The sequence below is a fragment of the Apis laboriosa genome, unplaced genomic scaffold, assembly GCF_014066325.1.
Source record: "Apis laboriosa isolate Shangri-la unplaced genomic scaffold, ASM1406632v1 scaffold5213_cov150, whole genome shotgun sequence".
Taxonomy (NCBI): Eukaryota; Metazoa; Arthropoda; class Insecta; order Hymenoptera; family Apidae; genus Apis; species Apis laboriosa.
The window spans coordinates 1,382,459-1,408,624 of NW_025223582.1; the positions used below are offsets into that span (position 1 = coordinate 1,382,459).

Sequence of the window (26,166 nt, forward strand, 5' to 3'; positions counted from 1 at the left end):
AAAAAAAAAAAAAAAAAAAAAAAAACAACAAAGAGAAACAAGTGCTCGGTTTATAGCAAAGTTTGTGACGAGGGAAGGTGGAGTTTAAACGGCGAAAAAGAGGCAAAGTGAAATAAAATGAAATAATTCCGCCTTATCGCCGGCTATTAACCGTGGCAACCGCGTTTTGGACAAACTCGAAGCGTGGATCCCTTCGTTAGACCCATCATTGTTCGTACTCATTATGGAATCGTTTCGCTTGGAATTTCACGGTTCCACAGCTGGTTACCAGATGAAATTTTCACGGAGTCACGTGGTCGAATGGTAACAACGATTAATCACAGACACCGATTGGTCAAAATTGTAGCGATCGAATGATTTTCTGGAAAAATCGATAATGGAAAGTATTTTGAAAAGATTTCACGAGCTTCGCAGTGATTGTGGATGAAATTTAATTTTACTTTTTTAAATTTTTATTTCAGAAGGGACCGATTATGAATTATTTTGGCGAATAACGGTGATTATTTTGTCTTTATTCGTCGATGAGCGTGGAAGCACAATGGAGGATCTCTTTTATATTCGGAATGTATTATTAATACAGGATCGATAACTTTTATTGTTTTTTCAATGCTCTTACTATCGTAATTAATGAATATCATCCATGTCTCATCTTCGTCAATATTATTGGAAATTAAAATAGATATTTTCATTTGTAAGGATAAATCAAAGTAGAATAATTTGATCAATCATCCAAGCCGATTTTTCACAGATTTTATCTTTCAAATTCCGTTCAAATTGCCTGGAAAAATATTAAAATTCGTTTTTGATTTTATTAATAACAATAAAATGTTCATATTTAAAAAAATACTCGAGATAAAAATTCATTCAATCGTAACTTTTTTCTCATTTGCAGATTACAATTTGCAATTTTATCGAAAATATACATCTCTTGTATAATATACGTTCAAATATTTCATGAAAATAATTCTGAAATTCTGAAATTCCGTTTCAGAGTATCACAAACAACTCCTTTATTCCCTCTATCAAAATCATTCCACGTTCTATTTAACATCCACGCTTATAAACTTTTTCCAACGTTTCCGCAAGTTTCATTTTCGGTATATTCGGCTAATTACTTATCGATCTTTGTCGTCACAACTGTTGACACACTTCCTGACAAACTAATACACAAGTTCTCCACGAACCACAAACCAAAGGGACCCGAATTTCCGCGTGATCGATATCCCTGGAGGAAGTGAGGCCGTTTCGAGGAATACGGATGCACGATGCGTGCATACTTTGAACGATTATCAGGCAAACGTCGAAATGCTGATGTCGAGATTTCTTTGAAATCTCTGTTAAATTAAATCGTCGTCCGTATCTGGAACAATGGAATATAAAAAAAATGCGAAATTGGAAAAAACGATATATTTTCATAGATTTCGTTCTTTGCGCACTTAATTGGCTTTTAGAATATTTCGATCGGCGCTTTTGCTTTCTCCCACATTTTTCCACGTTTTCTTCTCTTTCATTGTCGAAACGTTCGATAAGAGCTCAAACATTGGAATATTATTTCGAACAATTTTTAATATTAAAAACTTATAATTTCATTGTATTTTAAACAAAGTTTTTCATAGTTACGTTTATCACGAACACTTGAAATTATTCTTCGAATATCAAGACATAGGCTTCAATAATTAACCAAAACTAATAAATTTGATTTGATCCTCCATCATCCTCCACGATGTATTCGTATAATATTACATGTGTTATATTATCATCGTGTTATGTTCTTGTAGTCTGTTCGACGACACATTATCTTTGATTAATAATTACGACGATAATCCATGAGTCACATATCGATAAGTTTATCATTATCGTTTCTAATAGCCTTTTGTACATGATCTATCATAAACATTTCCTTTATCGTTTTACACGATTATGCCTTGGAACGAACAAATCGAGAATGGAAATGTTATATCTTATCGTGGTTGGTTGTTTCGTTAAATTGCAAATGGAGGGACCATAGTAGTTTCCAAGTCGCGTCTTGCTTGTCGATACCAGCCGAGGCCTCTGCGAATAAGTCGTTAAGAAGCGGAGCACGTTTTCGATGGGGGGGAGGCACAACGGGATCTCTTCTCTAACAGCTGTAGGCTCCGTTAAGATGCTTCGACCACGCTTTCCTTCGTAACGGAGCCCTCTTTCTTCGTTATCGCGAGATCCATCCATTAAAGATAGTCAGAAAATTTTCCAAGGGGCTTTTCTTGTCTCCCGCCAGCTCGATAACAGTCGACGACTTTTGGATTTTTAGCCGTGATCACGGACTTCCGGATGTCGTGAGAAAAAGATGAAGATAACGAAGAAAAAAGGAGATGTTATCGAAAATAACGAATGCATCTGCAGAAACGCAACTTTTTGTGAAAATTTATTAATATGTAATATATTTTGTATAAAATTTATTATTTTCGCAAAATAATATTGTACCTATTATATATGTTTGATTTTAACCCGGTGTTTAATTATTTAAATAATTAGTTTTTCATTGATGGGCGCGTAAATATATTCTTTCGTATAATTTTTAACGCATCGTTCGATGCAATTAGTTATTTTTTTATGAAAAATATTATGTTACGTATGCTTGAAAAGTTACTAGTTTATCATAATTATATAAAGTTATATGCAGAAATGACTAAACTACGCTATCATCAGAATCAATCAACTACAATGATATAATGATTATTATGACTCGTTAATTAATAATAGATTAAAAATATAATATAAAAAAACTAACTTACTATTTCAGATGTCAAAGACAGAATTGAATAAAAACTTGTAACTTTTCTAAGTCCAATATGCAATCCCGTAAAGTTATACATTCCTTTTCTTTTTATTTTCCTCTCTCTACGGTTCTGAAACTTTTTAAATGAAAAAACAAAATGAATATTCCGTATTATTCTCAACTTCTCGACCGAGAACGAAACTTCTCTCTGAAATAGATTAAAGAATACTATAAGTATATAATAAATATTAGAATATATTCGAGTGAAATGCACCGAAGAAATTTCTTCTCGGAATGGCTCCGAACACGAAACGTTGTAGAATTATAAGATCGTTATTTAATTGGTATGGAAGTACTACTCTCTCTCTTTTTTTTTGCAGAGCAACGTAGAAAAAAAATCGCATCAAAATTCGCGTGAAAAATTATTTCACTGAAACAAAAGACATTTGAAAAACAATACTTTTTAAAATTAAAACAGTATAAATGTCATTTTACAATGTTAATTAATTATATCAGTTTAACGTTTTAATCAACGAAGGCATTAAACTTTCCACTCGACATTGATTTTCCACATTTATTAAAAATATAATTATATATATAAAAAAGTAGTAAAATTTCATCGTTTTCGATAAATGTTTATTATGTCTCTTTTAATATCTTCTACGTATTTTTATTTTTATGCAATGGTTATTTTGAATCTTTTAGAACCGAGTTATGGCACGCTACACCTCGTCCGCGCGCCATCCATTTAAGTTTTATCGATACCGATGGGAATTAACATCGCTTAAAAGTTTCGATAAAAGTTTACTCAACTATTTAAATTGCACCTAATTTCGGACGATACCTACGTTTGCTTTTATACTTTCTTCTTTTTATTCAATAATTAATCCTCTTCATTAATGTTACACGCTATTTTGTGCCACTTTGCTTTAAATTATTTTAATTTTTAATCTTCCTCGATTCGATTAATTCCCGTGACTTTTCAAAACTCGAAAACATAAAAAAGCACACATTCACAAAGATGTATCTTTTAAAAAAATTGTCACAAATACGATAAAATCGAATAAAAATAATAAAAGGAATAAAATAATATGTACGTATATTTAATAATATGTACATATATTTTCTTGATGATTTTTCAAAGAAAAATTCCTTATTGCGAATAAGCAGGTGAACTCGGTCCTCGGGCGCAATAAGCGTGAATCAACGTCCATCGTGGTATTTTTATCCCGAAGGAAGAAGCGCGGACATTACCGGCTTTCGATTACTTATTCATGAACACGTGGCCGTAATCGAGTCGAGGAAGAGCCGCAGAGTCGATATTAACTCCGGCCAGGAATCAGACTCTGCCTTCGAGTGGGCTAATTAATATTCACTTTGCCGGGAATTAGCGCGTGCTGCCGACTAGTCCCGTAATTGACGACTTAACCGAGGCCAATGTTCGAAAGCTAAGTCGTTTAATCCCAACTCGGTCTACGAACTCGCATCACGATTAATCGTTTCCATGATACCTTCGATTCTTCCGTTCATTATTTTTAACTCGATTTTTAACTCGATAACTTATTTTTAACTTGATTTTGTTAAAAGATCAATCGATGTTGATTTACCTCGAATTATTAGACTGCTACTTAACCGTTTGAGTGCCGACGAGCGCCATCGCGCTCGTGTGCATTTTAACTAAAATTCGTGAAATCAGTTACTGTTTAACTCGCTGTAGGGGAGGTCGTACGTAATTTTTTAATTTTCTACGTGTTACATAAAGTTCAAATTATAATATTATTAATAATTTTTTTTCCCATAATGTCGGAATACGAGAATAATTCGAGTGAGAATGATCGTCAAGTTGTGAAGAAACTGATAGCTGTGAAGAGGAGCAACTTGATTTGTAAGAAGGGACTCCATGGAGTCTGTGCGGTAAAGCACACGTGTTAACTTTTTTACTTTTAGATTCCAGTTTTTGTTATAATTTTTGTTCACAATATATATTTCTATAATGTTCTTTGTATTTTATTATCCTTGTACAAGTTTTTATTGATAAAACACTGAAAAAATAATTAAAATTGGATATTTTTTGGAAGAGATACAGTTTTTTTTCGAGACAAGGGTAAATGACATCAAAAATATTTCTTTGGCATTTTTAAGTAGATACGAGTAAAAATCAATGGCACTAAAACGGTTAAGGATCAGCAGATATAGAATGCGTTACGATCCAAGATATTAATTCCAGAAATGGTGATACTGTATTTCTCTTTAATCGAATCAATATTTTCTAAAAAAAAAAAAAAAAAAGAAAACTAATTTAATCCCTTTTCAACAAGTTTGCACACAACGAAGCATTGTTTTCGTCCGATTTTAATCGAACGAAACGCCACGTTTCGTTATCGTGCACGGCGAAGATAAGCTCGAGGTCTCGAGCTTAGCCAACGGTAGTTGTAAATGAAGGTGAGGTCGTAACGTGGTATCAAGCGGTTACGTTTAACCCGTTTACGTCCTCGAAGAGACGATGGTAAACTTTCAACCGTGGTATGAATGTGAATCATACACAGTAGTGCAGTATCTGTTCGATTCAAATCCGTGGAAAGAAATATCATTCGAAGCGAAGAATTCCAACGTAAATATCGTAAATATTGCTCGTTGCGTTAGCGAACTTCCGCCACTGAGCAATGACCTTATAAGACCTAGAATTGATTGGATTTATGAGAATCGACCGTGCAAGTGGAAGTGGGCGGCACGAGTTAGTTGCTCTTGTTTCCTTGCCTCGCAACGATACGATCAAATGTTCTTCCAACTTTTATTTTCCTACGAATATTAATCTTATGCGTGATTTATCACAAGTAATTGTTTTGTCAAAATATAATTTTGTTTATTTATACCACCAGTGTTTCCTGGATTATTTTAACAATTGTTCTTCTTGAATATTTTATTTAATCGATACTCGTGAGCTTGATCTTTCACCATGACGAGCAAACAAAATTACATACTTCCGATAAATTCTCGTGACACGGACCGAAAGGTCCATTAATTAAATGAACCATTGCGCCAGTGTATATTTCACTCCAAGATCTCGCTTGATTTATCGACCTCTTATCAGAGAAATGATGGTTCGTTCGGGTTCAATCGTCCATCGTTGATCATGGAAGAGGAATCGCTCGAAATCCAACCAAACGAGAAAAAGAATTATGCTTCTCTAATTGAATATTTTTCTTTCTTTCTTTTTTTCTTTTTCGATTTCTGAAAATATATCAAACGATCGATGAATGATTCTCTTAAATGAAATTTGCAATCTATGATACTGATAATTATACATTTTGATCACGGAAAAAATACAATTTCGGTTTCATCCCCCTCAAAGTGACATTCCGTTGATATAAAATTGCTCTATTATGTTCCACTCGAAATTATTCTTATGAAACAAAATTTTTGCATAAAATGTATCAAGACTTTTGTGATTGACTGTATATACCTGTATAGTGAAAGATAAATTACGTACATAATTGATATTCGATACTTATTAATTCACAGCATACAGTACTAGGCTTGCAATATTAAAGCTTGACAACATTAGCCAAATTATATCATATGTAATTTAAAATTTAATCATTGAACGACGTGTAATGTGGAGAAAATAGCTTACGATTAGATAATCACTAACCGAACGATATTATTTTATGTATTTTATCATATCTTTTTCACTTTTACTCTTAAATTAACAACAATGAATCTCCATCTTTTACGATAATTGTTGCATTTGAGTTTTTTTTCGTGGAAATCAACGTTTATCGCATTTTTGCATGTCAAAGTCTCGTAAACCTTGGTTCCACGTCGAATCACACTTTCCTCGTACTGTGACTCAACCGTTGGAAAACGAATACATTATAGAGACCGATAAATTTTTAATCTTTTTTAATCTGGAAGAGATAAGGGAGGACATTATTTTGTCGTTTGCCAGAAATTCGATAATCCCTAGTCATTTTTTTATTCTTCGAAGAATCGAGACACGTGTGATTAAGCTAGAAGGAAGGATCGATATTGATCGATGTTGATAGTAGAGAGTTTAAAATCTTTTCATAATTCATATCATTTTATATCATTATTTTTCAACTTCTTGCTTATTTCTCTCCAACACTAGAATTATTTTACTAAAATTCCGTTATATATATTTATTCTAATCTTTTGAACCGTTATAAATTTTATCTCGTGTTTTTTATACGTAACAATGAGATTTTAAAATATAATAATATTTATCTCGTTACGCCATAATTTGTTAAATTATATCTATGGAAATTGGAGAAAAAAATAGCTTGCTGTCTTTGTATTGTATGTTATTGTATTAGATTGTTTTCCTCTTATCCCAGAGAAAGGAATTTTCGACAATAAATTCAATAAAGCTTTATCAGTGTTTTTTTATAATTATATAAGACACGTTTGTTCGCCGTTGAAACTCTGCTTGATTAAATCGATTATATCGACAAGAATTGGCCTTCTATTCGTTTTGAAATAACACTGATTTCGTTAAAATTTATCTACAATAATATCTAAAAATCTATTAAAATATAATCGATAAAATTTTTTTTCTACTTTAATTACATTTTTTTTGCAAATAATATAATTTATTTAATTCCTTAAATCCAAATCTATCATAAATAATACTTTGCAAATTTCACAAGTCCTACTTTCGAAGATAGAAAACATTTCTTAACTACATCTTGCGATCCTTAATTAAAAGATTCCAATTGAAAAACTAACATTGATTCTTTCAGCTACTATAACTATCGCACATCGAAATCCTCTCAATGACTTTTGATATATCTAAAAACGATAGCCTCATTTCTTACGATACGTTTCTTCCATTATTTGGCTAAATTCGCTTCTCCTATCCAAAGAATCGCTCGCCACGTTTAAAGAATAATCCACGTTTTGCGAATGAAACAAAAGAAAAAGGGGAGAGAAAAAAAGAAGAGAGAAAATAAATAGGTGACAAAGATATCCTCAGGAAGGAAATCAACACGGGGGAAGCTCGATGCAGCCAACAAGAAGCTTCGGCGGAATTCCATCGGGAGACTGGATGACGGAATTCCCCCGTCGCCATTCCGTAGTGCGTCTGCTAAATGGATTTATGGAGGGTTTGGTGACGGGAGAATCAGCGAGGATACAAAAGCGGGCGAGTGGTGGACGATCGGAAATGCGAGAAATTCTCATTAAGCGTCGCCGGACGAGGCTGGCGCAAGGTTGAATTCAGTCATTGATCATGCAAATTCCACACAATTTTCCAGCCTCGCTCTTTACGCGTTATTCCCCGTCTTCTTAAACGCTATTGCGAGTATTCTCCATGGCTACCGAGACTTAAGCTCTTGGCACGATTTCCGCTATTATGCCCGACTTTTCACGCATGCCGCGGCGTTAGAATGTAAATTTTATGTGTACTTTATATTTAGAAGGAATAAAATGATTTAATCATTAGAAATATCACATTCGTCTTCGATAATGAACAATTTTTCTGACGAGTTGAATGATTTTTTTTTTTTTAATGGAATTGTATAAAATTTAATATATCTCTTAAAGTCGACGATCTTTCGACGTAAATAGGTTTACACTTCTTTATGGGAAATAACTATTAATGCATTAAAAATTGTACGATTTCGTTTAAAAAAAAAAATAAGCTTTCGAGCATATCAACATTCGTATAATACTTTTTTTTTTTTTTTTTTGATCGATGAAACGAGAAATAAATATTTAAAAATGACATCTATCGTGACATTTATTCATTTTCCACTAAACGTTGAATATTATAGTTATCTTTCGAACGTTTAAAGTTGGTTCGTGTGATTTCATACGATGCAATTTTTGTCGTCGATTGATTTTCTCGCATTGAATGCAAATATTTTTGAATACAGTATTTTATTCCGTTATGTTTTATTTTAGAGACAAAGAAAATTTTATGAAAACACTGAAAATTGAAAAAACAAAAGCTACAAAAAGCTTTTGAAAAAAAGTGACACTTGTTACAACATATTGTATTTAATTGAAATTATTTATATTTATATTGGTTTTCATATATCAATTTTCACGCGTTTGTTTTATCCTCTAAAATCGATTCATTAAAGATATTCTATAAACATATCAACACGCACATGTAACTTTCCGTATAAATAATCGCTAAAGACCAAGTTCCATTACCCAATTTCTCCGAAACGAGTTTTTTATTGAAAAAAGTTTTAAACGTCCAGAATTTTTTTCTTTTCAAAGTCTTTCAAAGCAATAAAAAAAAAAAAAAAAAGCCCGAGAATAAAAGTTACCAAGCTGCATTCGAAAAAATATACTTGTCCACAAAAGAGATAATATAGGAAAAATAAAATGACGAATTTAACTTTCACACTAAATAAGAATAGTTTTTAAGCCAATTTAGCGTAACAGTGTGTCGGATATTCGTTTAAAAACGACAGAATTATTTATTAATTTAGCGAAAAAGAGAAAAAAATTATAAATGGAACGATGAAATCGGATAGAACACGATTAGAATCGTGTAATATGCATCGAATCTATTCACGCGATTATTAACTGAAATCGTTACCGGTTATTGTTAGGTTAAATTGCGTTAATCCACGTGATCAATTTGTTTTGCGCGTTGGCAATTCATTAATGAATAGCTTGTTCGATGCGGTTCTCGTGTAATTGAAACTTCCGGACAATGCGCATTTAATTTATACCGACGAATACCTTTCGAATACGATGCTTCGAATTGAAATTACAAATATTTTAAATCGATCAAATTTTTCTAATCGACCCATGTTCACCTCCTTACTATTGTAAATCGTAAATTTTCAAGTAACAGCGTGAATTATTACAAAAATTCACTTTTTGTTTTCCATTATCTCGAATTATTTCGAATATTTATGTATATAAATATAATTTTTAAGGAATTTTTCTTTCTTTCGTCATTAATTATTCGCTCTTGTTATTAGTATAGCACAAGTTTTAAATTTATTCAGAATTATCGGGATTTGCAACAATGTATAAATATTATATAAGCACATCAGATATATTTTTTCCATTCAAGTTTAAAAATATTGAGTTTTGTGCTCGAACGATAGGAAAATTAATAAGTTATTATATAAATTATTGGATAAGCGTATTTTATACATTACCCGATGATGAAGTTTAATTTTTGCACGTTAATGTATTCATATTTTCAATTATGTTTATAATTATACGAAAATTACTTTTTCTTTCATTTATTCTATTTATTCTACGTTTTTTTATTTTCCATCACGATTGTCAAAATTGTTTCTTCTTTCGAGCACAAATTTTGCGAAATTTATTTCAATTTAATTAATTAACCCCACTTCACTCTTCGAACGAAAACTACGCGTGTTACGAATCGTTTAACTTTAAGAGATAGCTATGAGATATATCTTTGCGGATAACGTATAGCCTTCTATTTAGAAAAGATCACATATTTTTAAACCATTTTTCGGATGAAAAATGATATCGCGAAGAGAGGAGACGCGTAAACCTTCTTTATCATCCTTGATTCTCTTTTATTTCGTATTTTCGTTATTTCTTAATAAAACACTTGTGCACGTTTACTTTTTCCTTATTTCAGTTGTCTGAAACATAAATAAATAAATTATAATTTTTCAAATATTTTCATACGTATAATTGTTAAATTTATATCAAAGGAATATATTACACACAACTTTTCGTCTTTCTGACTCTGGATCTATTTCTAGTGAAGAGTGTTCATATCGATTTTAACTGGAAACTTGTTCCCCATTTTCTCACACTCGTATTGTTGAAACGTGGTTCGCAACTATGCAGAATCGATAAAATCAGTGTTTATATTTTTAACGTAGCACGCGTGGTAAACTACGTAACGAGTTCAAAATTTAAACTCGGTATTCCGTTCTATATACGCGAACACTCGCATTATTTATATCTAAATCAAGTTCCAACGCGCGACATAAACTTTGATAAAGTTTGTACGTGAATTCTGGTCTCCGTATATCTCGAATGTATTTAAAATTCAAATAACAATTTTCCATAATCAGGGTGGATAAATTTTCACGTGATAAAAGTTTGTCGCCATTACGAAAGGTGATGATGATTCTTCGGCAAGATATACTTTTACAAAAGTTTTTACAAAAGTTTGAGCCGATAGAACGACGTTTCGTTAAACAAAGAAATGAGATTCGTTTGGTAAAATGAAAATTTACCATTTCTAGCGAGTAAAGACGTTTACTCGATCGCTCTCGTTGAAAGTAACATTTTCTAGGGAATGAATGTGAAATATCTAAGAAGAACGAATAGTTTAATTCTTATGATCGTTACAACTCTTTAAATTAAACTATTATCGGTAATTGGAACAAGTGAAAATTCTTTTTTCTAGTTTTAACTTTTCAAATAAACGTTAGAGATATAAAAAAAGAAAAATCATAAAAATATGTTAAAATGTGTTAAAATAATCCGAACTCTAAGTTCTGCTTCTAATAATCAAAAAAATACCCACAAATCAATTATCCTTTGTATCTCGAAAATTAGGGAAACGCAAAATCTTTTGAAAAATTAGAAATAATCGCTAAGAATATTTATTATTGTTGCAAAACTTAAAAATTGGAATAACATAATCTTCCTAACGAACAACTTGTTATCTAAAACTTTCTCAAATCTCAGGAGATGACTACGATTGTGGTTATAGGTTAGATATCTAAAACTTGCAACTATAGATCTTTATCGCGAATAAATAAAATAAACTCTAATAACGCTCGTTAAACCTTTTTATATTGCAGTATTTTAATTATATATTGTAACTTTTAATAAAATAATTTTTTGAAAAATTTTTTTAAAAAAGATTATTTCTCATGGAGGGTTCGTCTATCTCCTATATATCGTGATTTCGTATATAAATTAGAATCAAAGATTCTAAAGAATATATACAATATTCTTTAGATTTTTTATCTTTTAATAAAAATTATTACAATTATTTTCAAATATTTGGCATTTATTAACGATAAGTTCTTTTAAGTAAATGGATTTTTTGAAAAAAGCATTTTCCCGGAATTACACGCGACATGCGAATTTCACAATTTTCGTTTCAAATCGTTTCCATTTGCGCGAGTCTAGATCTAATAAAGTCGTCCAAAATATGTACTCCATTCGCCTAAAATTCCAAAACGCCTGGGGAACCGTAAACTTTTTCAAATTTTAAAAATCGTAGACAAAAGATACGAGAGTCGCAGGTCTCGAAAATGAAAAAAGCAAAACGAATGTTGCACGGGTCAGCGTAGCTGAAGGGCGATAATATTTTATGGACGAATAGTGCGATTCGCACGAAATAGTGAAACTTGGATAAATATGGTAACATTGGTAGCTAGACAGGAAGAATTTGTCCCGTCGACGTGTGCGCTTCGTCAAATAAGATTATATCGTAAACGTCGTTGATTTTCTTTTTTATAAGAAGTATTCCGTGTAAAAAGATCTTCGCATCGAGTGTAAAATTTGAATTTAAATTTAATTGAAATTTAATGAAAATGAGACTATTGGAATCATACAATTTTGATTTCCTTTAAAACGTATACTTTAATATACGCGGGATGGATAAATTTCACAAATTTAAATTTAACAAAATCGCACGAATATGATGATAATCTTCGAACGAGCGTAGAAATCGTATAATTATTATCGAACTCGAAAAATTCAATATATTTTTAATCGCGAGTCGAACGGTACACGTGTATTGAAAGAAGAGATAATTTGAATCACGGTGAGCAAGAATGCCAGACACGAATCCGATTTCGCGAGGCGCGGCCACACAATTGGATAGGTTTTGAGAAAATCGAGTTCCACGCCATGCGAAATGGAGGAAACGGATCACGTGTTGCGGACGTTGCATCGTGCAATTGCGGCAATGAATCGCGTTTCAACCGGAAGATAAATTGGTATCGATCGTGGCCTTTCCCGTGGGGTGACATTATCAAATTTTTCTTGCTCGATATAGCTCTCTCTCTCTCTCTCTCTTTTTCTCTCACTTGATCATACGTTTTAACGGTTTATCGACCCGTCGAAATCGAAACCAATAACGTACCAATTGAAGAAATATTACGTGGACACGTTTTGGCGCGTATAGTTTTCGAGTCGATTCGCCTCGATTCGATATCGATTTGATCTATGAGAATGCTCTTGAATCATCCGGGTGTATAGGAAGAATTCCTTCGGTCATTCATTGAACTTTGAATGCAGCTTCCTTTTAATCGAGTTTCGAATTGAAGTTGCAACGATTAAATTTGTAAAAATAATTTTATCGTTAATTATATCTATTTTTTCTTATTATAAATTTAATCCTTTGCGAAATTCAATTTATCAACTAGTATATTAAAATTTGTAATCGGCTCGATCGATTCGAGCTTCCATCAAAAAAATTAATCCTCGAAAAATTGTGCAATTAATTTGATCGAAACTGGATATCCAAAATGAATAGCGTATTTATCAAAAAAATTATAGATTCTTCTTGCGTTCGCGAAGAATTCTGAAAATTTTATTATTATTATTTTTATTTTTATTATTTATATATATATAACTAGTCACCGCAGAGAGAATCCACGATGGAAACTACGAAGACAGAAATGGCAGACCTAACCCAGATCCGAACGTAGCAGTGGTCTATAGCGGTCTAATCTTAGCTCGACGTTCTTTTAATCGTTGTGAACGAGGGTTACGATCGTCCTCGAGTACCGCGCGCGAAGAAAGATAGCACCCTTGAGCTTCGTTCCAATATCTCGTCAAGGTCGTGTTCTCCGACGTCGCCTCAGGTGACGCGTATTACGGTCACCGTATTAGGAATGGCTGTCAGCGTTATTTCTTGGACCGCCGGAAGAGAGAAACTTCTTGGAAATATGGCGGCTTGACGGCGTGTCTTGCGGAAGATGAATGGCCCTCGCGCGACACTCTGTTTCTCTGCTTTCGTAGATTACGTCGAGGGCAAAAATCTTGTTTCAAAAACGGATAATATACGGAGAAGAGTTTCTTGTTATATCTCTATTTTCTCACAGCTCCACTTAAATATTTATGTTTCGTTTGTACCTTTAATTTTGTTGTTCGTTTTGATTATTCGAGGGTATATAAGAGGATGGTACGTCTTAATAATATTTCATCGATACATCTATTTTATGCTTTCATAACTGCTTTTTTCTTTTCTATCATTTCACTAATACTTTTTATTTGCTTTTTAAATCCATCCACATTAAGGGCTTCTTCGATTTTCGATATTTTTTTCAGATTTGTTCCAAGATTTGTTTCAGAACTAGTAATGAAGCTAGTATTTGTCATAATCGATATCGATAAAAATTCAAAGTATTAAACACGAATAAAACAACGCCTTGATTAATGTTTAATCGATTTTCAAGCATCAAGTTGTAAACAATGATCGGATTAATGGATCTAGTTGAAATAATATATATCAACCATATATATATATGGTACTCGAGTAACAAGCCAAATAAAAGCTTAACTGGATGATAGCCAATTCTTCTAATATATGTTTGTTTATAACAATATGAGCAATATATATAAGATGATATTCTTGATTATAAATAGTCTTCGTGCGTAATATAAAGCCATGCGTCGATGTTATTTATCGAATCTTATTACGTCATTTATTTCTATTAACGTAGTATTATCTTATTAATAAATTAATACAATGATATAATTAATAACGTAACATATGCCACGAATAAAAAGACTAAATAAAGACATTCGATATTTAAAATAAATACAATTACCTAATCCTAAGTATCCATTAGCCTGTCCTCTTCTCCTTTTCAAGAAATAATTTTAAAAAGTTCGTAACAAGCGATCTACGAGTCAAAACTGTTCGAAACACATTCGAACGATTTCTGGAACGGATCAAAAGTTCAGTTTCGAATTCCGTTCTCGATACACCGCGATCTGTGGCAATGTAAAAGCATTCGATAAAGATACTCGAAATGCCAATATTTTTAGACTAGAATTACATTTCCATCGTCTCGAAATAAACCTGAATGCTGGGAATATCGATATCATTTAAGTGTAATAGAATCTTCGAAACAAGTCACGAAGCATCGCCAGTGGTTCCAGCATCGAGCGATCATTACTCTCCAGACTCTTGACCATCCTTGATCAAAACTGTCGTAAAACTCGCGAGGAACGTGACCCTGTAGAAGGGACGGGGCAAAATGTCGAAGGTGAAAGCCGTAATCGATGCGGTTGATCGCGAATCTCCGATACTGTTGTCGCCGCGGAAGAATAAAAGTACTCGAGGGTTTTTCGAGTAATAAGTAGGATGGGGTGTTTTTCATCGGCGCTAACCACGGGCCGCCGTTGGCATAATTGACCCAAATGTGGCGCAAAAATAGCGGATCATAAATTACACGGGCGGAACGGGAGTGCACTTGACACGGCCCTGTCGCGACACGGTCAACGAAGCCCGGAGACGACAGACGACGATGGCAGAAAAAGAGGGTTCCATTCAAGGTCACTCATTCTTCCGCCGCGTCCTCGTTTCGAGTGGTGACAATCGGGGAACTAGCGCCACAGTCGTATTACAAAAGGGCCTCTGCTCGCGTGGGCTGCGAGGGAAAAACGCGAGAAATCGTGGTTGATTCTCCTCATCGATCGCGTATTTTCCTTTCTTTCTTTCTATCTTTTTTCTTTCTTTTTTTTTCTTTTTTTTTTTTGTTTAAGTTTCTTTGAAGGCAGAATTTTGAGAAATTTGGAAAACGTAAATTCGCGCGAGGAAAATTGTGATTTCTCGAGATAAACGACGAGTCGAAGTGTCGAATAACGTAACGAATTGTGCCAATTATGGTATGGTGTGGTATTTCTATAAAATTTCATGCTTGATTTTCAAGCGTCAATTTCCATTGTTATTAATAAAATGATTTAGGAATTCAAACGATTTCAACAATATGCGGAATAGACAATTTCATGCTCGATTTATCCTATTTCAATAACATTTCATTGTTTCTCCATTATCGATAGCCAAGTTTGGAATTTAGAACGCTTGTCCATTCATACGTTCTTCGATAAAAGTTAACTGTCGCATAAAATTAGAATATATTATAACAATATATTATAATATATAATATAGACAATAACAATATTACATTACTTAATAACCGATTTGTTAATATCAACAACTGAAAATCCAACCAGCTTTGCCAACAGCTCTATAAAATATAAAATTGTCAATTTAATATTTTTCCAATTAAAATAATGTGAAATATTTTCAAAAATGTGCTCAATATTCAAATTTAAATTTCAATTCATGTCGCGATATTGCGTTCTATACAAAATATTATACGTGCAATTTTCATCGAATGTTGTCGTTTTCGGGGAAAAAAAAGAAGAAATAAATTTAATAACACGAATGCAGACTGAATAAATTGAACGAAAGTCTGAATGATTATAATGGATTGAATAGATTAAGCAAGTAGTACAAACAAATGGAATAAAGTGGGTCGTCTAGTGCGTTTGATATCCCTCTCGTGTCGAAAACCTCAATCGAGACGAGAAGAACTTCGATATCGCGTTGAAATTCGATGTTTGAACTTGAAAAAAAAAAATCGTTTAAGCCATCCCTGGATAAACTACAAAATAAATAAATAAATAAATGAATAAATAAATGAATAAACTATTCTCGCCTTCTCGATAAAATACAAATAAAGAGATTAGAAAATTGATATAAAAGATCGCATAAAATCATTTATAAAAACATTAATAAAACTTAATAACGAAAGAAGAAGAACAAACGAACGAACGACAGATGGAGAGAAAAAATCGTTTCAAATATTACAATTTTCTTTTTCTTCTTTTTAGAAAACTAATAATATTTTACTTACGACGAATTATTCGTATCGCTTATCGATAAATTTACGGTCGTTGACAGTTTCGAATCTCTCTCTCTCTCTGTCTATTTTCCAGATTACCAGTGACGAGAAGGACGTAGAAGGAAGGAGAAAATATCGGAGGAGGCGATAGCTGGATCCATCGATCCATCGGGTGTAAAGAGAGAAACGGTGGCAATCGTCGGAGCAGGGCACGACGAGAGAGTGGACGGGAGGCAACGCCCTTTTCCCGCCGGGAAGATGAAGGCCAGGCTGGTACGTCGGCTCGTTGCCACGTCCGTGACCTAAGGGCGGAGAGGAGAAGAAGAGGAAGGAGGGAAAGGACGCGGTGGGCCGACGAGCATGACGACGATCGTGGCGAGCAGCGAATCGAGCGAGGTGGTGTCCTCGGTGGACGTGACGACCCTGTTGAACGGCATCTCGACCGAGGAGGGGCAATTCGGGAACGCGAGCTACTCGAGCGAGCAAAAGTTGTCGGTGGCCGTGACGATCGCGAAAGGTTGCCTGATGGGCTCCATCATAGTGACCGCGGTGTTCGGTAATCTGTTGGTGATGGTGTCGGTGATGCGGCACAGGAAGCTGCGGATCATCACCAATTATTTCGTGGTCTCTTTGGCGTTGGCCGACATGTTGGTCGCGATGTTCGCGATGACGTTCAACGCGAGCGTGCAGTTGACCGGCAAATGGCTGTTCGGTTATTTCATGTGCGACGTGTGGAACTCCCTGGACGTGTACTTCAGCACCAGCTCCATCCTCCATCTGATGTGCATCTCGGTGGATCGTTACTGGGCGATCGTGAAACCGCTCAAATATCCTATTATCATGACCAGGAGGCTGGCCGCCTACATGCTGCTCGCCTGTTGGATATTGCCCGCGTTCATCTCGTTCATGCCCATTTTCATGGGGTGGTACACCACGCCTGAGAACAGTATGCGAAGGCAGAATCATCCCGATTTGTGCGAGTTTAAGGTGAACAAGATTTACGTGATATTCTCGTCGAGCATCTCGTTCTGGATACCGTGCACCATCATGACGCTCACGTATTTCGCCGTGTTTAAAGAGGCGAACAGGCAGGAGAAGCAAATGCACAGCAGGATGGGGAACGTGATGCTGTTGAGCCACAGGCCGAGCAAGGATTTGAATAATTTGAACGGGGAGCTCAACAGCGCGGGCTCCTCCAAGACGTTGACGTTGAACGAGATCAGCACCAATCATCTGCACACGCCTACCAAGGACAAGAATATCATGAAGATGAAGAGAGAGCACAAGGCTGCTAGGACGTTAGGCATCATCATGGGTACCTTCATACTCTGCTGGTTGCCCTTCTTCTTGTGGTGCGTCTTCCACGATTCAGGCTCCCGCATCTTGCCGAGGACATACAAATTTTTACGCTTATCTTTTTCCACCCCTCTTTTTTCTTTTTTTTTTTTNTCACCGCTTCTCGTCTCTCCTTTCTTCGTTCTTCCTCTCGAAACAAGTTTTTAAACTGTCCTTAACAGATAGATACGTATACATCATCGTCGTTGATTTAATTCAGGTCCAAGATATTTTTAGATTAATCGTTAGTTTAATTATAACGTGAAAACTGAGTGACGCACATGGATCGTGTTCGGTTAATGGATTCAATTGGTCTCGTTACGATAGCGTACGATTAATTATGCGTGTCTATGGAGATAAGTGGTTTACGCGAAACAACGTTTCGTCCCGATTCCCGTTAGAAACGAGAACACGAGAATAAAAATTTCGAATATATCCGAATACATCCAATTCGCTCTCGTTCCGTCAACAATTTTCGCATACGCGGCACCGGTTCATGTTCCACCGCCATATTCCCAGAGACTCGATCCTCCGATCGAAATGGCGATCGACAACCATTCTCGAGGATGTTCGCGTGTCGTAGAGATCCATTGACGCTGTGAAATCTGTGTTCACAGGTACGTTATCACAACGTTATGCGGAGAATCCTGTCCGTGTCCCGACATCGTGATCGCCCTGCTTTTCTGGATCGGGTACACGAATTCGGCGCTGAACCCGTTGATCTACGCGTACTTCAACCGCGACTTCCGAGAAGCTTTCAAGAATACTCTGCAGTGCGCGTTCTGCTCGCTCTGCAGACGAGAGCCGTCCGATCTCGAGGCGCTCGATTTCCGTCGGCCGTCCCTAAGGTACGATCTGGTCTGACACGTTGAGGTACGCACTACATTCTATCGCTTTTTCTTCTCCCTTTTTTTCTATTTTTCGTCCATCCTGATCCCTCGATAGAATTAGATCTCTTTCTGGCTTCGTACTCCTTCTACAACATGTGGTGCATGATTTATTAACGAGTGGTTGCGGGAATGAATGATCTTACGCTCGCAATTTAGGTTAGACTCCGAGGGACGTGTTTCCTTCGATACGAGTTTTCAACAACGTTCCAATTATTTTGTTCGAAAATTTGAAAGAGGGAAGGATTCGATTAATTTTCTAGAGATGGTTAAATTTTAATTAGGTTACACGAACTCCTTACGTTTGTTCGATGTTTTTATCTTCTTTTCATATTCCACTTTTTCGTAAAGAAAGAAAAGTCTGAATATACGTATTTATTTAAAAATGTTTATATATATATATATATTTCATACATATTCCGCATTTCGATCGTTCGACGATTCCACGATATTAAATTCACCGATATTTTTTTTTTTTTCGCCGATATTTTTATCGTGATATTTCTCTCTTATTTTAAACTTAAATTTTAAATTTTTCGAAGAAGGACGATTTTGTATGCATTAATAATAATAATAATAATCGATATAGAAAGAAATAATTTATCCTTCGTGATCGACGAATAGTTGTAATAACACGAGTGTGATTCGCCGCGTGGAATATAATTTTGGGAAACGAATTCGCGTGTCCACGAATGATTTAATTAACGTTGCCCGATATATACCTTTCTTCCATTTGACAACGTGATTCCCCGTAACTTTATTTCTCGATGAAAATTACGAATCGTGTGTAACTTCACCGCAATTAATTTTGTCAACTGATTAGAGAGATTATGGAAGTTTCACATATTCATTTAATACGATTCGTGATGAAATTTCGTTCCGACGATTGAATATCTCCCTTTCGTAATTTAACTGAAACGATTATATATATTTAAAGTTAAAACAAAAGTATGTGAACCACTATTTTATATGATTACTCATTAATATTAAACTCTAAAATAAAATTTACAAAAATTAATAAAATTTCTTTCAACAAAATTTTGTATTTTTAAACAAACGTTATATTTTTCAAATAATCCCAAAAGATCTATGTAAAAATCCAAATCACTAGAATCCACAGATTTTTCTAAGATTCTAAATGTATCCGAAATGCTTGAAGCTACATTATGTATTCTTCGATTTAAACGATATCTAAACGATTTAATACGAGATAAAAATTTCACCAAGACAAGTTATCGTTAATATTTCTTGTTTGGGTCTCTCGAGTTAATTTTGATATTCTAATATTCGCCGCTCAAAAATCACAAAAATCTATATCTCAAGAGTTATAAAACGAGACGATTAGAACGGTTCAGGAAAGAAGGGATAAACATTATTTTTAATTTCACGCAGGAAAAATAGAACGAGAGGAGATCCTCGACTTTTTCACACGAACGCGGGCATAACTCGAGGAACGCGTACTCATTTCTATCCACGAGCATCTCTCTCTAATCCTTTCTCAAAGTGAATGTTTCTAAAAGAAAAAAAAGGATCGTAAAATTCGACGTAGTTGTCCTGTTCACTCTTCTTCGTTCTTATATTTTTGCTGGTAAATTCTCCTACAACTTCACGATTTGATTAGGTATTGTTCTTCCAAAATGTAATTAAGTATATATTCAGTATAGAATAATATACGTTTAAAACATTTGATCCTCTTCTTGTTCGTCTTGTAATAATGTTTTGATATTTTATAATAGCGGTGAATCGTTATCACACTTTAACGTCACTGTTAAAAATTAAAAATATCGTAAGAAAGCGTAAATGCCTACAGTTCGATCGAAAGTTATATGAATGAAAAAAATAGAAATTCGATAAAAATAAGATACAATTTTTTAAATGAAATATTTTCAAGTATTTCTATTATTTCATTGTTTCTCTTTGTTTTTTCGCTGCTTTGTTACCTCGTAATTAGCGTTTAAAGTTTAGTCGTAAAGCGGTTATAGTGGAAATAAATTAGCTGGAAGCTGAGCGTAACGCGAAAATATTATTTAAATAATTTGCAATGGTGGAAGTAGATCACGTCTTACGTCACGTCTCGTTGTCGTAAAGTTAATTAAACGCGCACTGTACGAATTTATAAATTTTTATTTTATTATAATATTTTAGAAGGACAATGATTCAAAGTGTTGCGAATGATACCATAAAAATTGTTGACAACGATATGAATATTAATAATGGTATATGTTCGAAGAATTTGTCAAATTTTTTTTTTTTTTGATTGAACGCGATTAAATTTTTGATCAATTGATTTTTGATTCAATTTTTGAAATTTATAAATTTAAAAGTTTAGTTAAAAGAAGCGAGAAATGAACAAGTCGACTGGAACGTTCTCAAACCCAACGCTAGAACGCTATATTACCGAGAGATATACAATAACCGAGGATCGAAAAAACAAATTGAAATCAAATTAAATGATAGAAATAAAATCTTCTTCTATTAATGGTTCGGTGATAGTGCAAAGAAGACAAATAATTGAAAATAAGAGACAACATATTACCAACTAATATCGACTAATAACTTATTTGCAATTAAAGTTATTTCGAATAACCAAAATTTGTGTGTAAATATGATATGTATATAATATTATATTATTAATAATCGATTTAATTACATATTTAATTAAACATAATTAAATTGAATTTGATCGAATGTAATAATCGAATGAATGTTGGTATACTTAGTTAATTGCAACGACCGAAAAGTAAAAGTAAAATGATTGAGAGAGTATAGCTAAATCATTTGTGTTGGAACAATTTATATTTTAATCCTATTAGAAATAAATACCCCCCTTTTTCTTTCTTTGCAAGTACTCTTACGTATGCATACAAATTTTAACTTTTAGAAATTATACTTGGAATATTCATAAAATATAGATTTCATTGTATAAGAAAAATGAAAACAAGTACTTTCTTTAGTGACAATTCCACGAAGACTATATGGATAAATCGTAATAAGTTCGTTCTTGTCAATCTTTTAATTTCCATATTACTAATATTTATTACTTCGAAAGAAAATATTAATTTCGAAAATTAAAATTTTATTATTAAATCTGATAGTATCTAAACAATTTCAGATTTTTCATTAATAAGTAAAAAATAATAGAAAATTAAATTTATAACAAAGAGATCACTTATTATGTATTTTTACCATATAGTTTTCAAATGGGACAATCAATGTTACAAGAAAACAATGCGAACAACAGAGAGCCTTTCAACCCAATTGCAAACTTCAGATAAAAATGACAATACTGGTAACAATCATCCCAATTCCTGAATTCGATGAACAATGTCGAAAGTCGAGCAAAACGTATTGGTGCCACTGTCTGTTTCTACTTTCAGGTACGACGATCGCACTAAGAGCATATATTCGGAGACGTACATCAAACACATCGACCGACGAAGATCGAGCGAGTACGGTAGCAGCCTCTGAAAGAAGAGCAATTTTCTACCACCAACTTCACTCGCGATGCAAACAAAAAGAGAGAAAGACACGCATAAACACCTACACACCCACCTAATAATTATACATCCGTATCGTCGCCTACACACGCGTATACACACACATAGAAAACAAGTAAAACGACGCGTCAATCGTCGATTAATATACGTAACGTGTTAGCCTCGAGAGATTCTGCGCCATTTTGCCAAAAACTCGCGGAACACGAATCTTGCCAAGTAAATTGCTCGCGTTTTTATCCATCTGCGTCGCGTGTTTACGGTTTCCGGTAAAAAAATTCCGATCTTCTGTACACGATCCTTGCTCCGTCAAAGCGATTCGAAGAAATCGTAAATCAGTAATGGGGAAAAAAGAAAAGAAAAAAAAGATTTTCGGCGTTAAACCCGAAATATTTCACGAAATATTCAAAGATAGATTTCTTTTTAATGAAAATGTCGTCTGAGATTAATTAAGGACTACGCGAAATAACATATAATCACGCTATATATTCGCGTTCGATCAATCGCGAAAGCAATCAAGCTTAATGATTAAATTCAATAACCGAATATTGTATTTACTCATTGTTTCGTTGTTTTCCAATTTTCCTACGAGATTATCGAACGTGTCAAATATAAAGTTAAATCAGAGACGGTGTTCATTCATTGAGTAATACATGGGAATACGCAAGAAGGAAACAACGCTTTCTTTCCTGGGGAGAGAACGGAGAGTTACGATAACGCGGGTATCGTTTCAAACGCGATGTTACGTAGCGAACAGCCGAGACAGGAAACAAATGTTTATTCCATCGGGATGGAAACTCAAAGGAACCGGAAGCACGCGTGGACAGGGATACGCGAGAGTCATACATCATCGCGAAACGATCACAGAGATGTACACCGAGGACAGGTAGAGATGCGCATGAAACGCATAGGTCACGTTGCATTGCCAAAGATATATATATTCTTAAAATTCTCGCCGAGAAGAGAGACATCCATCGATCGATCGATGGATGGATGAAGGAACGATCACGGAGAGAAGAGAGTCACGAGAAATCGCGTGTTTTGTTTTTCGAGGAATTTGAAAGAAGGATGTTTTCGAGGAAACGGAGCTGATCGTCAAAGACAATTTCGTTCGATTCTCTTTCGATTTTCGAATAAATTGTGATCCTATTGGGTGGCCAAGTGCGCTCGAAATCGGTTGTCGGATGAACTGGAAGAAGCGGAAGATCGATATATTACGAATGAAATTGAACGATCGAAGGATCGATCATAATCGATTGCACAGTTTGGAATGGAATCCACTTTTGATAATCGATTTTATCCGATATTAGACGGTGTACAATAAGAATGAAGGTTCGATAAGAATTAAATAAGAATTCCATATAATTTTTGATTCGTGTTCGAAGGAAAAGTTTGCGTGGAGAGTATAATCTTTGTTATTGTTAATTTAATTAGTTAGATATTGCTCATCGATGATAATGTTATTACACGACACGTTGCACGATACGTCTGTTGCGAATTTTCTTCTTCTTTTTTTTTTTTTTTTTTTCTTTTTCAGAAGAAAATCACGACGTGGTGTACAATTCCAAAGATCGTTGTTATTGATCGTTATTGATTGTTATTTAATTAATGTTATTTGTTTTTAAACGGATATTTATTAAATCGATGCTTTCAGAGATTACGTCATGAAAAGAAATATTGAATCTCTTATTCTTTCGTACGTACATTGTACATTTCTTATTCTTATCTGCGATTTCGAAAAAGCAAATATACTTGTTCTCTATTTATTTTACAATTAAGAAATGTCTTCCTTGGAAGAAAATTCATTGCTTTTAAAATTTAAAATACGATACACAGAAATAATTACATATTCGTAGCTTATTGAATTTGTTTATAGATTATTTATTAAACTTGTTTAATTACGTTAGATTAAAGTTACATCGAATGGCTGCAAAGGCATCTAGTTAAAAAATTTGTAATTTTATATTCTGACTGTAAAAATGCAATTTTTATTTTAATCTTTTATCAGATAATGAATGTCTTCTTCGTCATCTTCGTAAATTTTATTTAATAATATTAAGCGTTGTATAGTCGATTAAATAATGCGATTTTAATATCATTTATTTTTTATCAGAAATACGTTTTATCCCGTCTGAAATGTTACTTTAGCTTCTAGTCCAATTATATCACGATATTCACGCAGAAATAGTAAAATTACGATTCACGAGGATAATTCAATCGCATCTCAAAACGTTTAAGACGAAAAAAACACAAACACCGTTGAAAAAATTAGTAACAATCAAATATTCGACCTTTAATAGAAACGAGATAGAAACTTTATCTAAAATAAATTCACGAGAATAACTTTACAACCCTTATATTTTGATATTACGATATTTAAGTCTCTGTGATCAACATTTTCCGTTAATTTAAAGAGAAAAGTAAAGGGAGATATTACGAAGATATCTATAAAAAAAGACGAAATGATTTATATTCTAAAATATGCTGCCGGTAGAACGAATAGCAATTCGATTAAAGAGCCACTCCCTGTTGTGGACTGAATGAACTTCGCGCTGAAAATTAGCGAAGGCACACCGTGAAAATCCCACGCGAGCTTCAATTCGAATTAATTAACGCGTAGCTACGCCATTCGGATTCTCCAAAGAAGAAAAGTTTGAATAAGGTGTCTCGAGTAATTAAATCGATAGAAAAGGGATCGATTAAAAGGGCTCGCTACAAATGACATCGAATCATCCATTAAAAATAAAATTTTTCAAGAGAGAGACGGTGATCGGATAGAAAAAGATTCTTAAATTGAAGCGAAAAAAAGAGAGTTTAATTCAGTGCAATAACATATTAGAGTCTTCATTAGACAAGGCTTATTAAATTATTATTTTAAACTCGATGTACGCGTCCTTTAGTTGTTAATTAATATTAATTCATTTTCTGGAATATTTCGTTTAATTTAAGCTACGTTAAAAAAAAAATAATCACGTCGATTGATCAGCAATATTACAATTAAAGTCTGATATTATATACACATATATACATGTAAAATATTATGCGATTTCTTTTTTTCGTTTATTAATTATATCATTTCGTTTTTTCTTTTTTTTTTTTTTTTTTAATTTTCATGTCATCGTTTTTCTGTGATAGAATTCGCGTGTTAACATTCACTGTAAATAGTTTGTAAATACGTGCATTGTTTCAATAGCATGATAATCGATAGCCGAAGATACGACGTTTCTTTTATATAAATGACTACATAGTTTGTAAAAAAAAGAAAAAAAAAAGAAAAAAAAATAATAGTCCGCGTGTCAATATTTATAATGAATCAGCGATAGCTAATGCGTCGATAGAAAATTATATAACGTTAATTCGAAGATTGCGTTCTCGTTTATTTTTTATTGAAAGTGATAACATTTCAAATTATTATGATTTTTTTAAATTATAAGATCACGAGATATTTTAATTTTTGTTAACGTATAAACTTGTAATAAATGTTATCGCTCGAATATTATTTTGTTTTATAATCTTTCGATGTATTTATTCGTTATTATTATTAAAGGATTAAAGAATATTGAAGAGTTTTCGTTGGGAACAAAATTTTTATTCTATTTTATCGAGTATCTCTCATTTGACCTTATTGCATTTCTTTTTGTAATAAACGTCGATGAACGTTTGTTTTCGAAATATCTGCAGGATATAGCGATATCGTGAAAGAAATATTGCACATACATGCATATCTCGTGTGAAACTTTTTAGAGAGAGAGAGAGAGAAAGAGAAAGAGAGAAAAAGAGGAAATATATTTTGGAAACTATAATTATGGATTTTATTGTTTCATATTCATTTT

At 33.6% G+C, this 26,166-nt stretch overlaps 1 protein-coding gene across 8 annotated transcripts in view; it reads left to right on the forward strand.

Moving 5' to 3' along the window:
- The window catches only part of LOC122717517 (octopamine receptor beta-2R-like), an 83,658-nt gene that overhangs the window by 45,745 nt on the left and 11,747 nt on the right, over positions 1-26,166 (forward strand). For 3 of the 8 annotated variants that reach the window (XM_043941668.1, XM_043941670.1, XM_043941669.1), the window contains 3 exons: positions 16,712-17,969; positions 18,570-18,800; positions 22,217-22,443. In XM_043941668.1, the coding sequence (XP_043797603.1) occupies positions 16,978-17,969; positions 18,570-18,800; positions 22,217-22,307 (1,314 nt within the window). In that variant the 5' untranslated portion in view covers positions 16,712-16,977 and the 3' untranslated portion in view covers positions 22,308-22,443. Of the gene's footprint in view, positions 1-16,711; positions 17,970-18,569; positions 18,826-22,032; positions 22,129-22,216; positions 22,444-26,166 lie in introns of those variants that run through there. The other 5 variants (XM_043941671.1, XM_043941673.1, XM_043941674.1 and 2 more) reach the window with 5 other exon arrangements.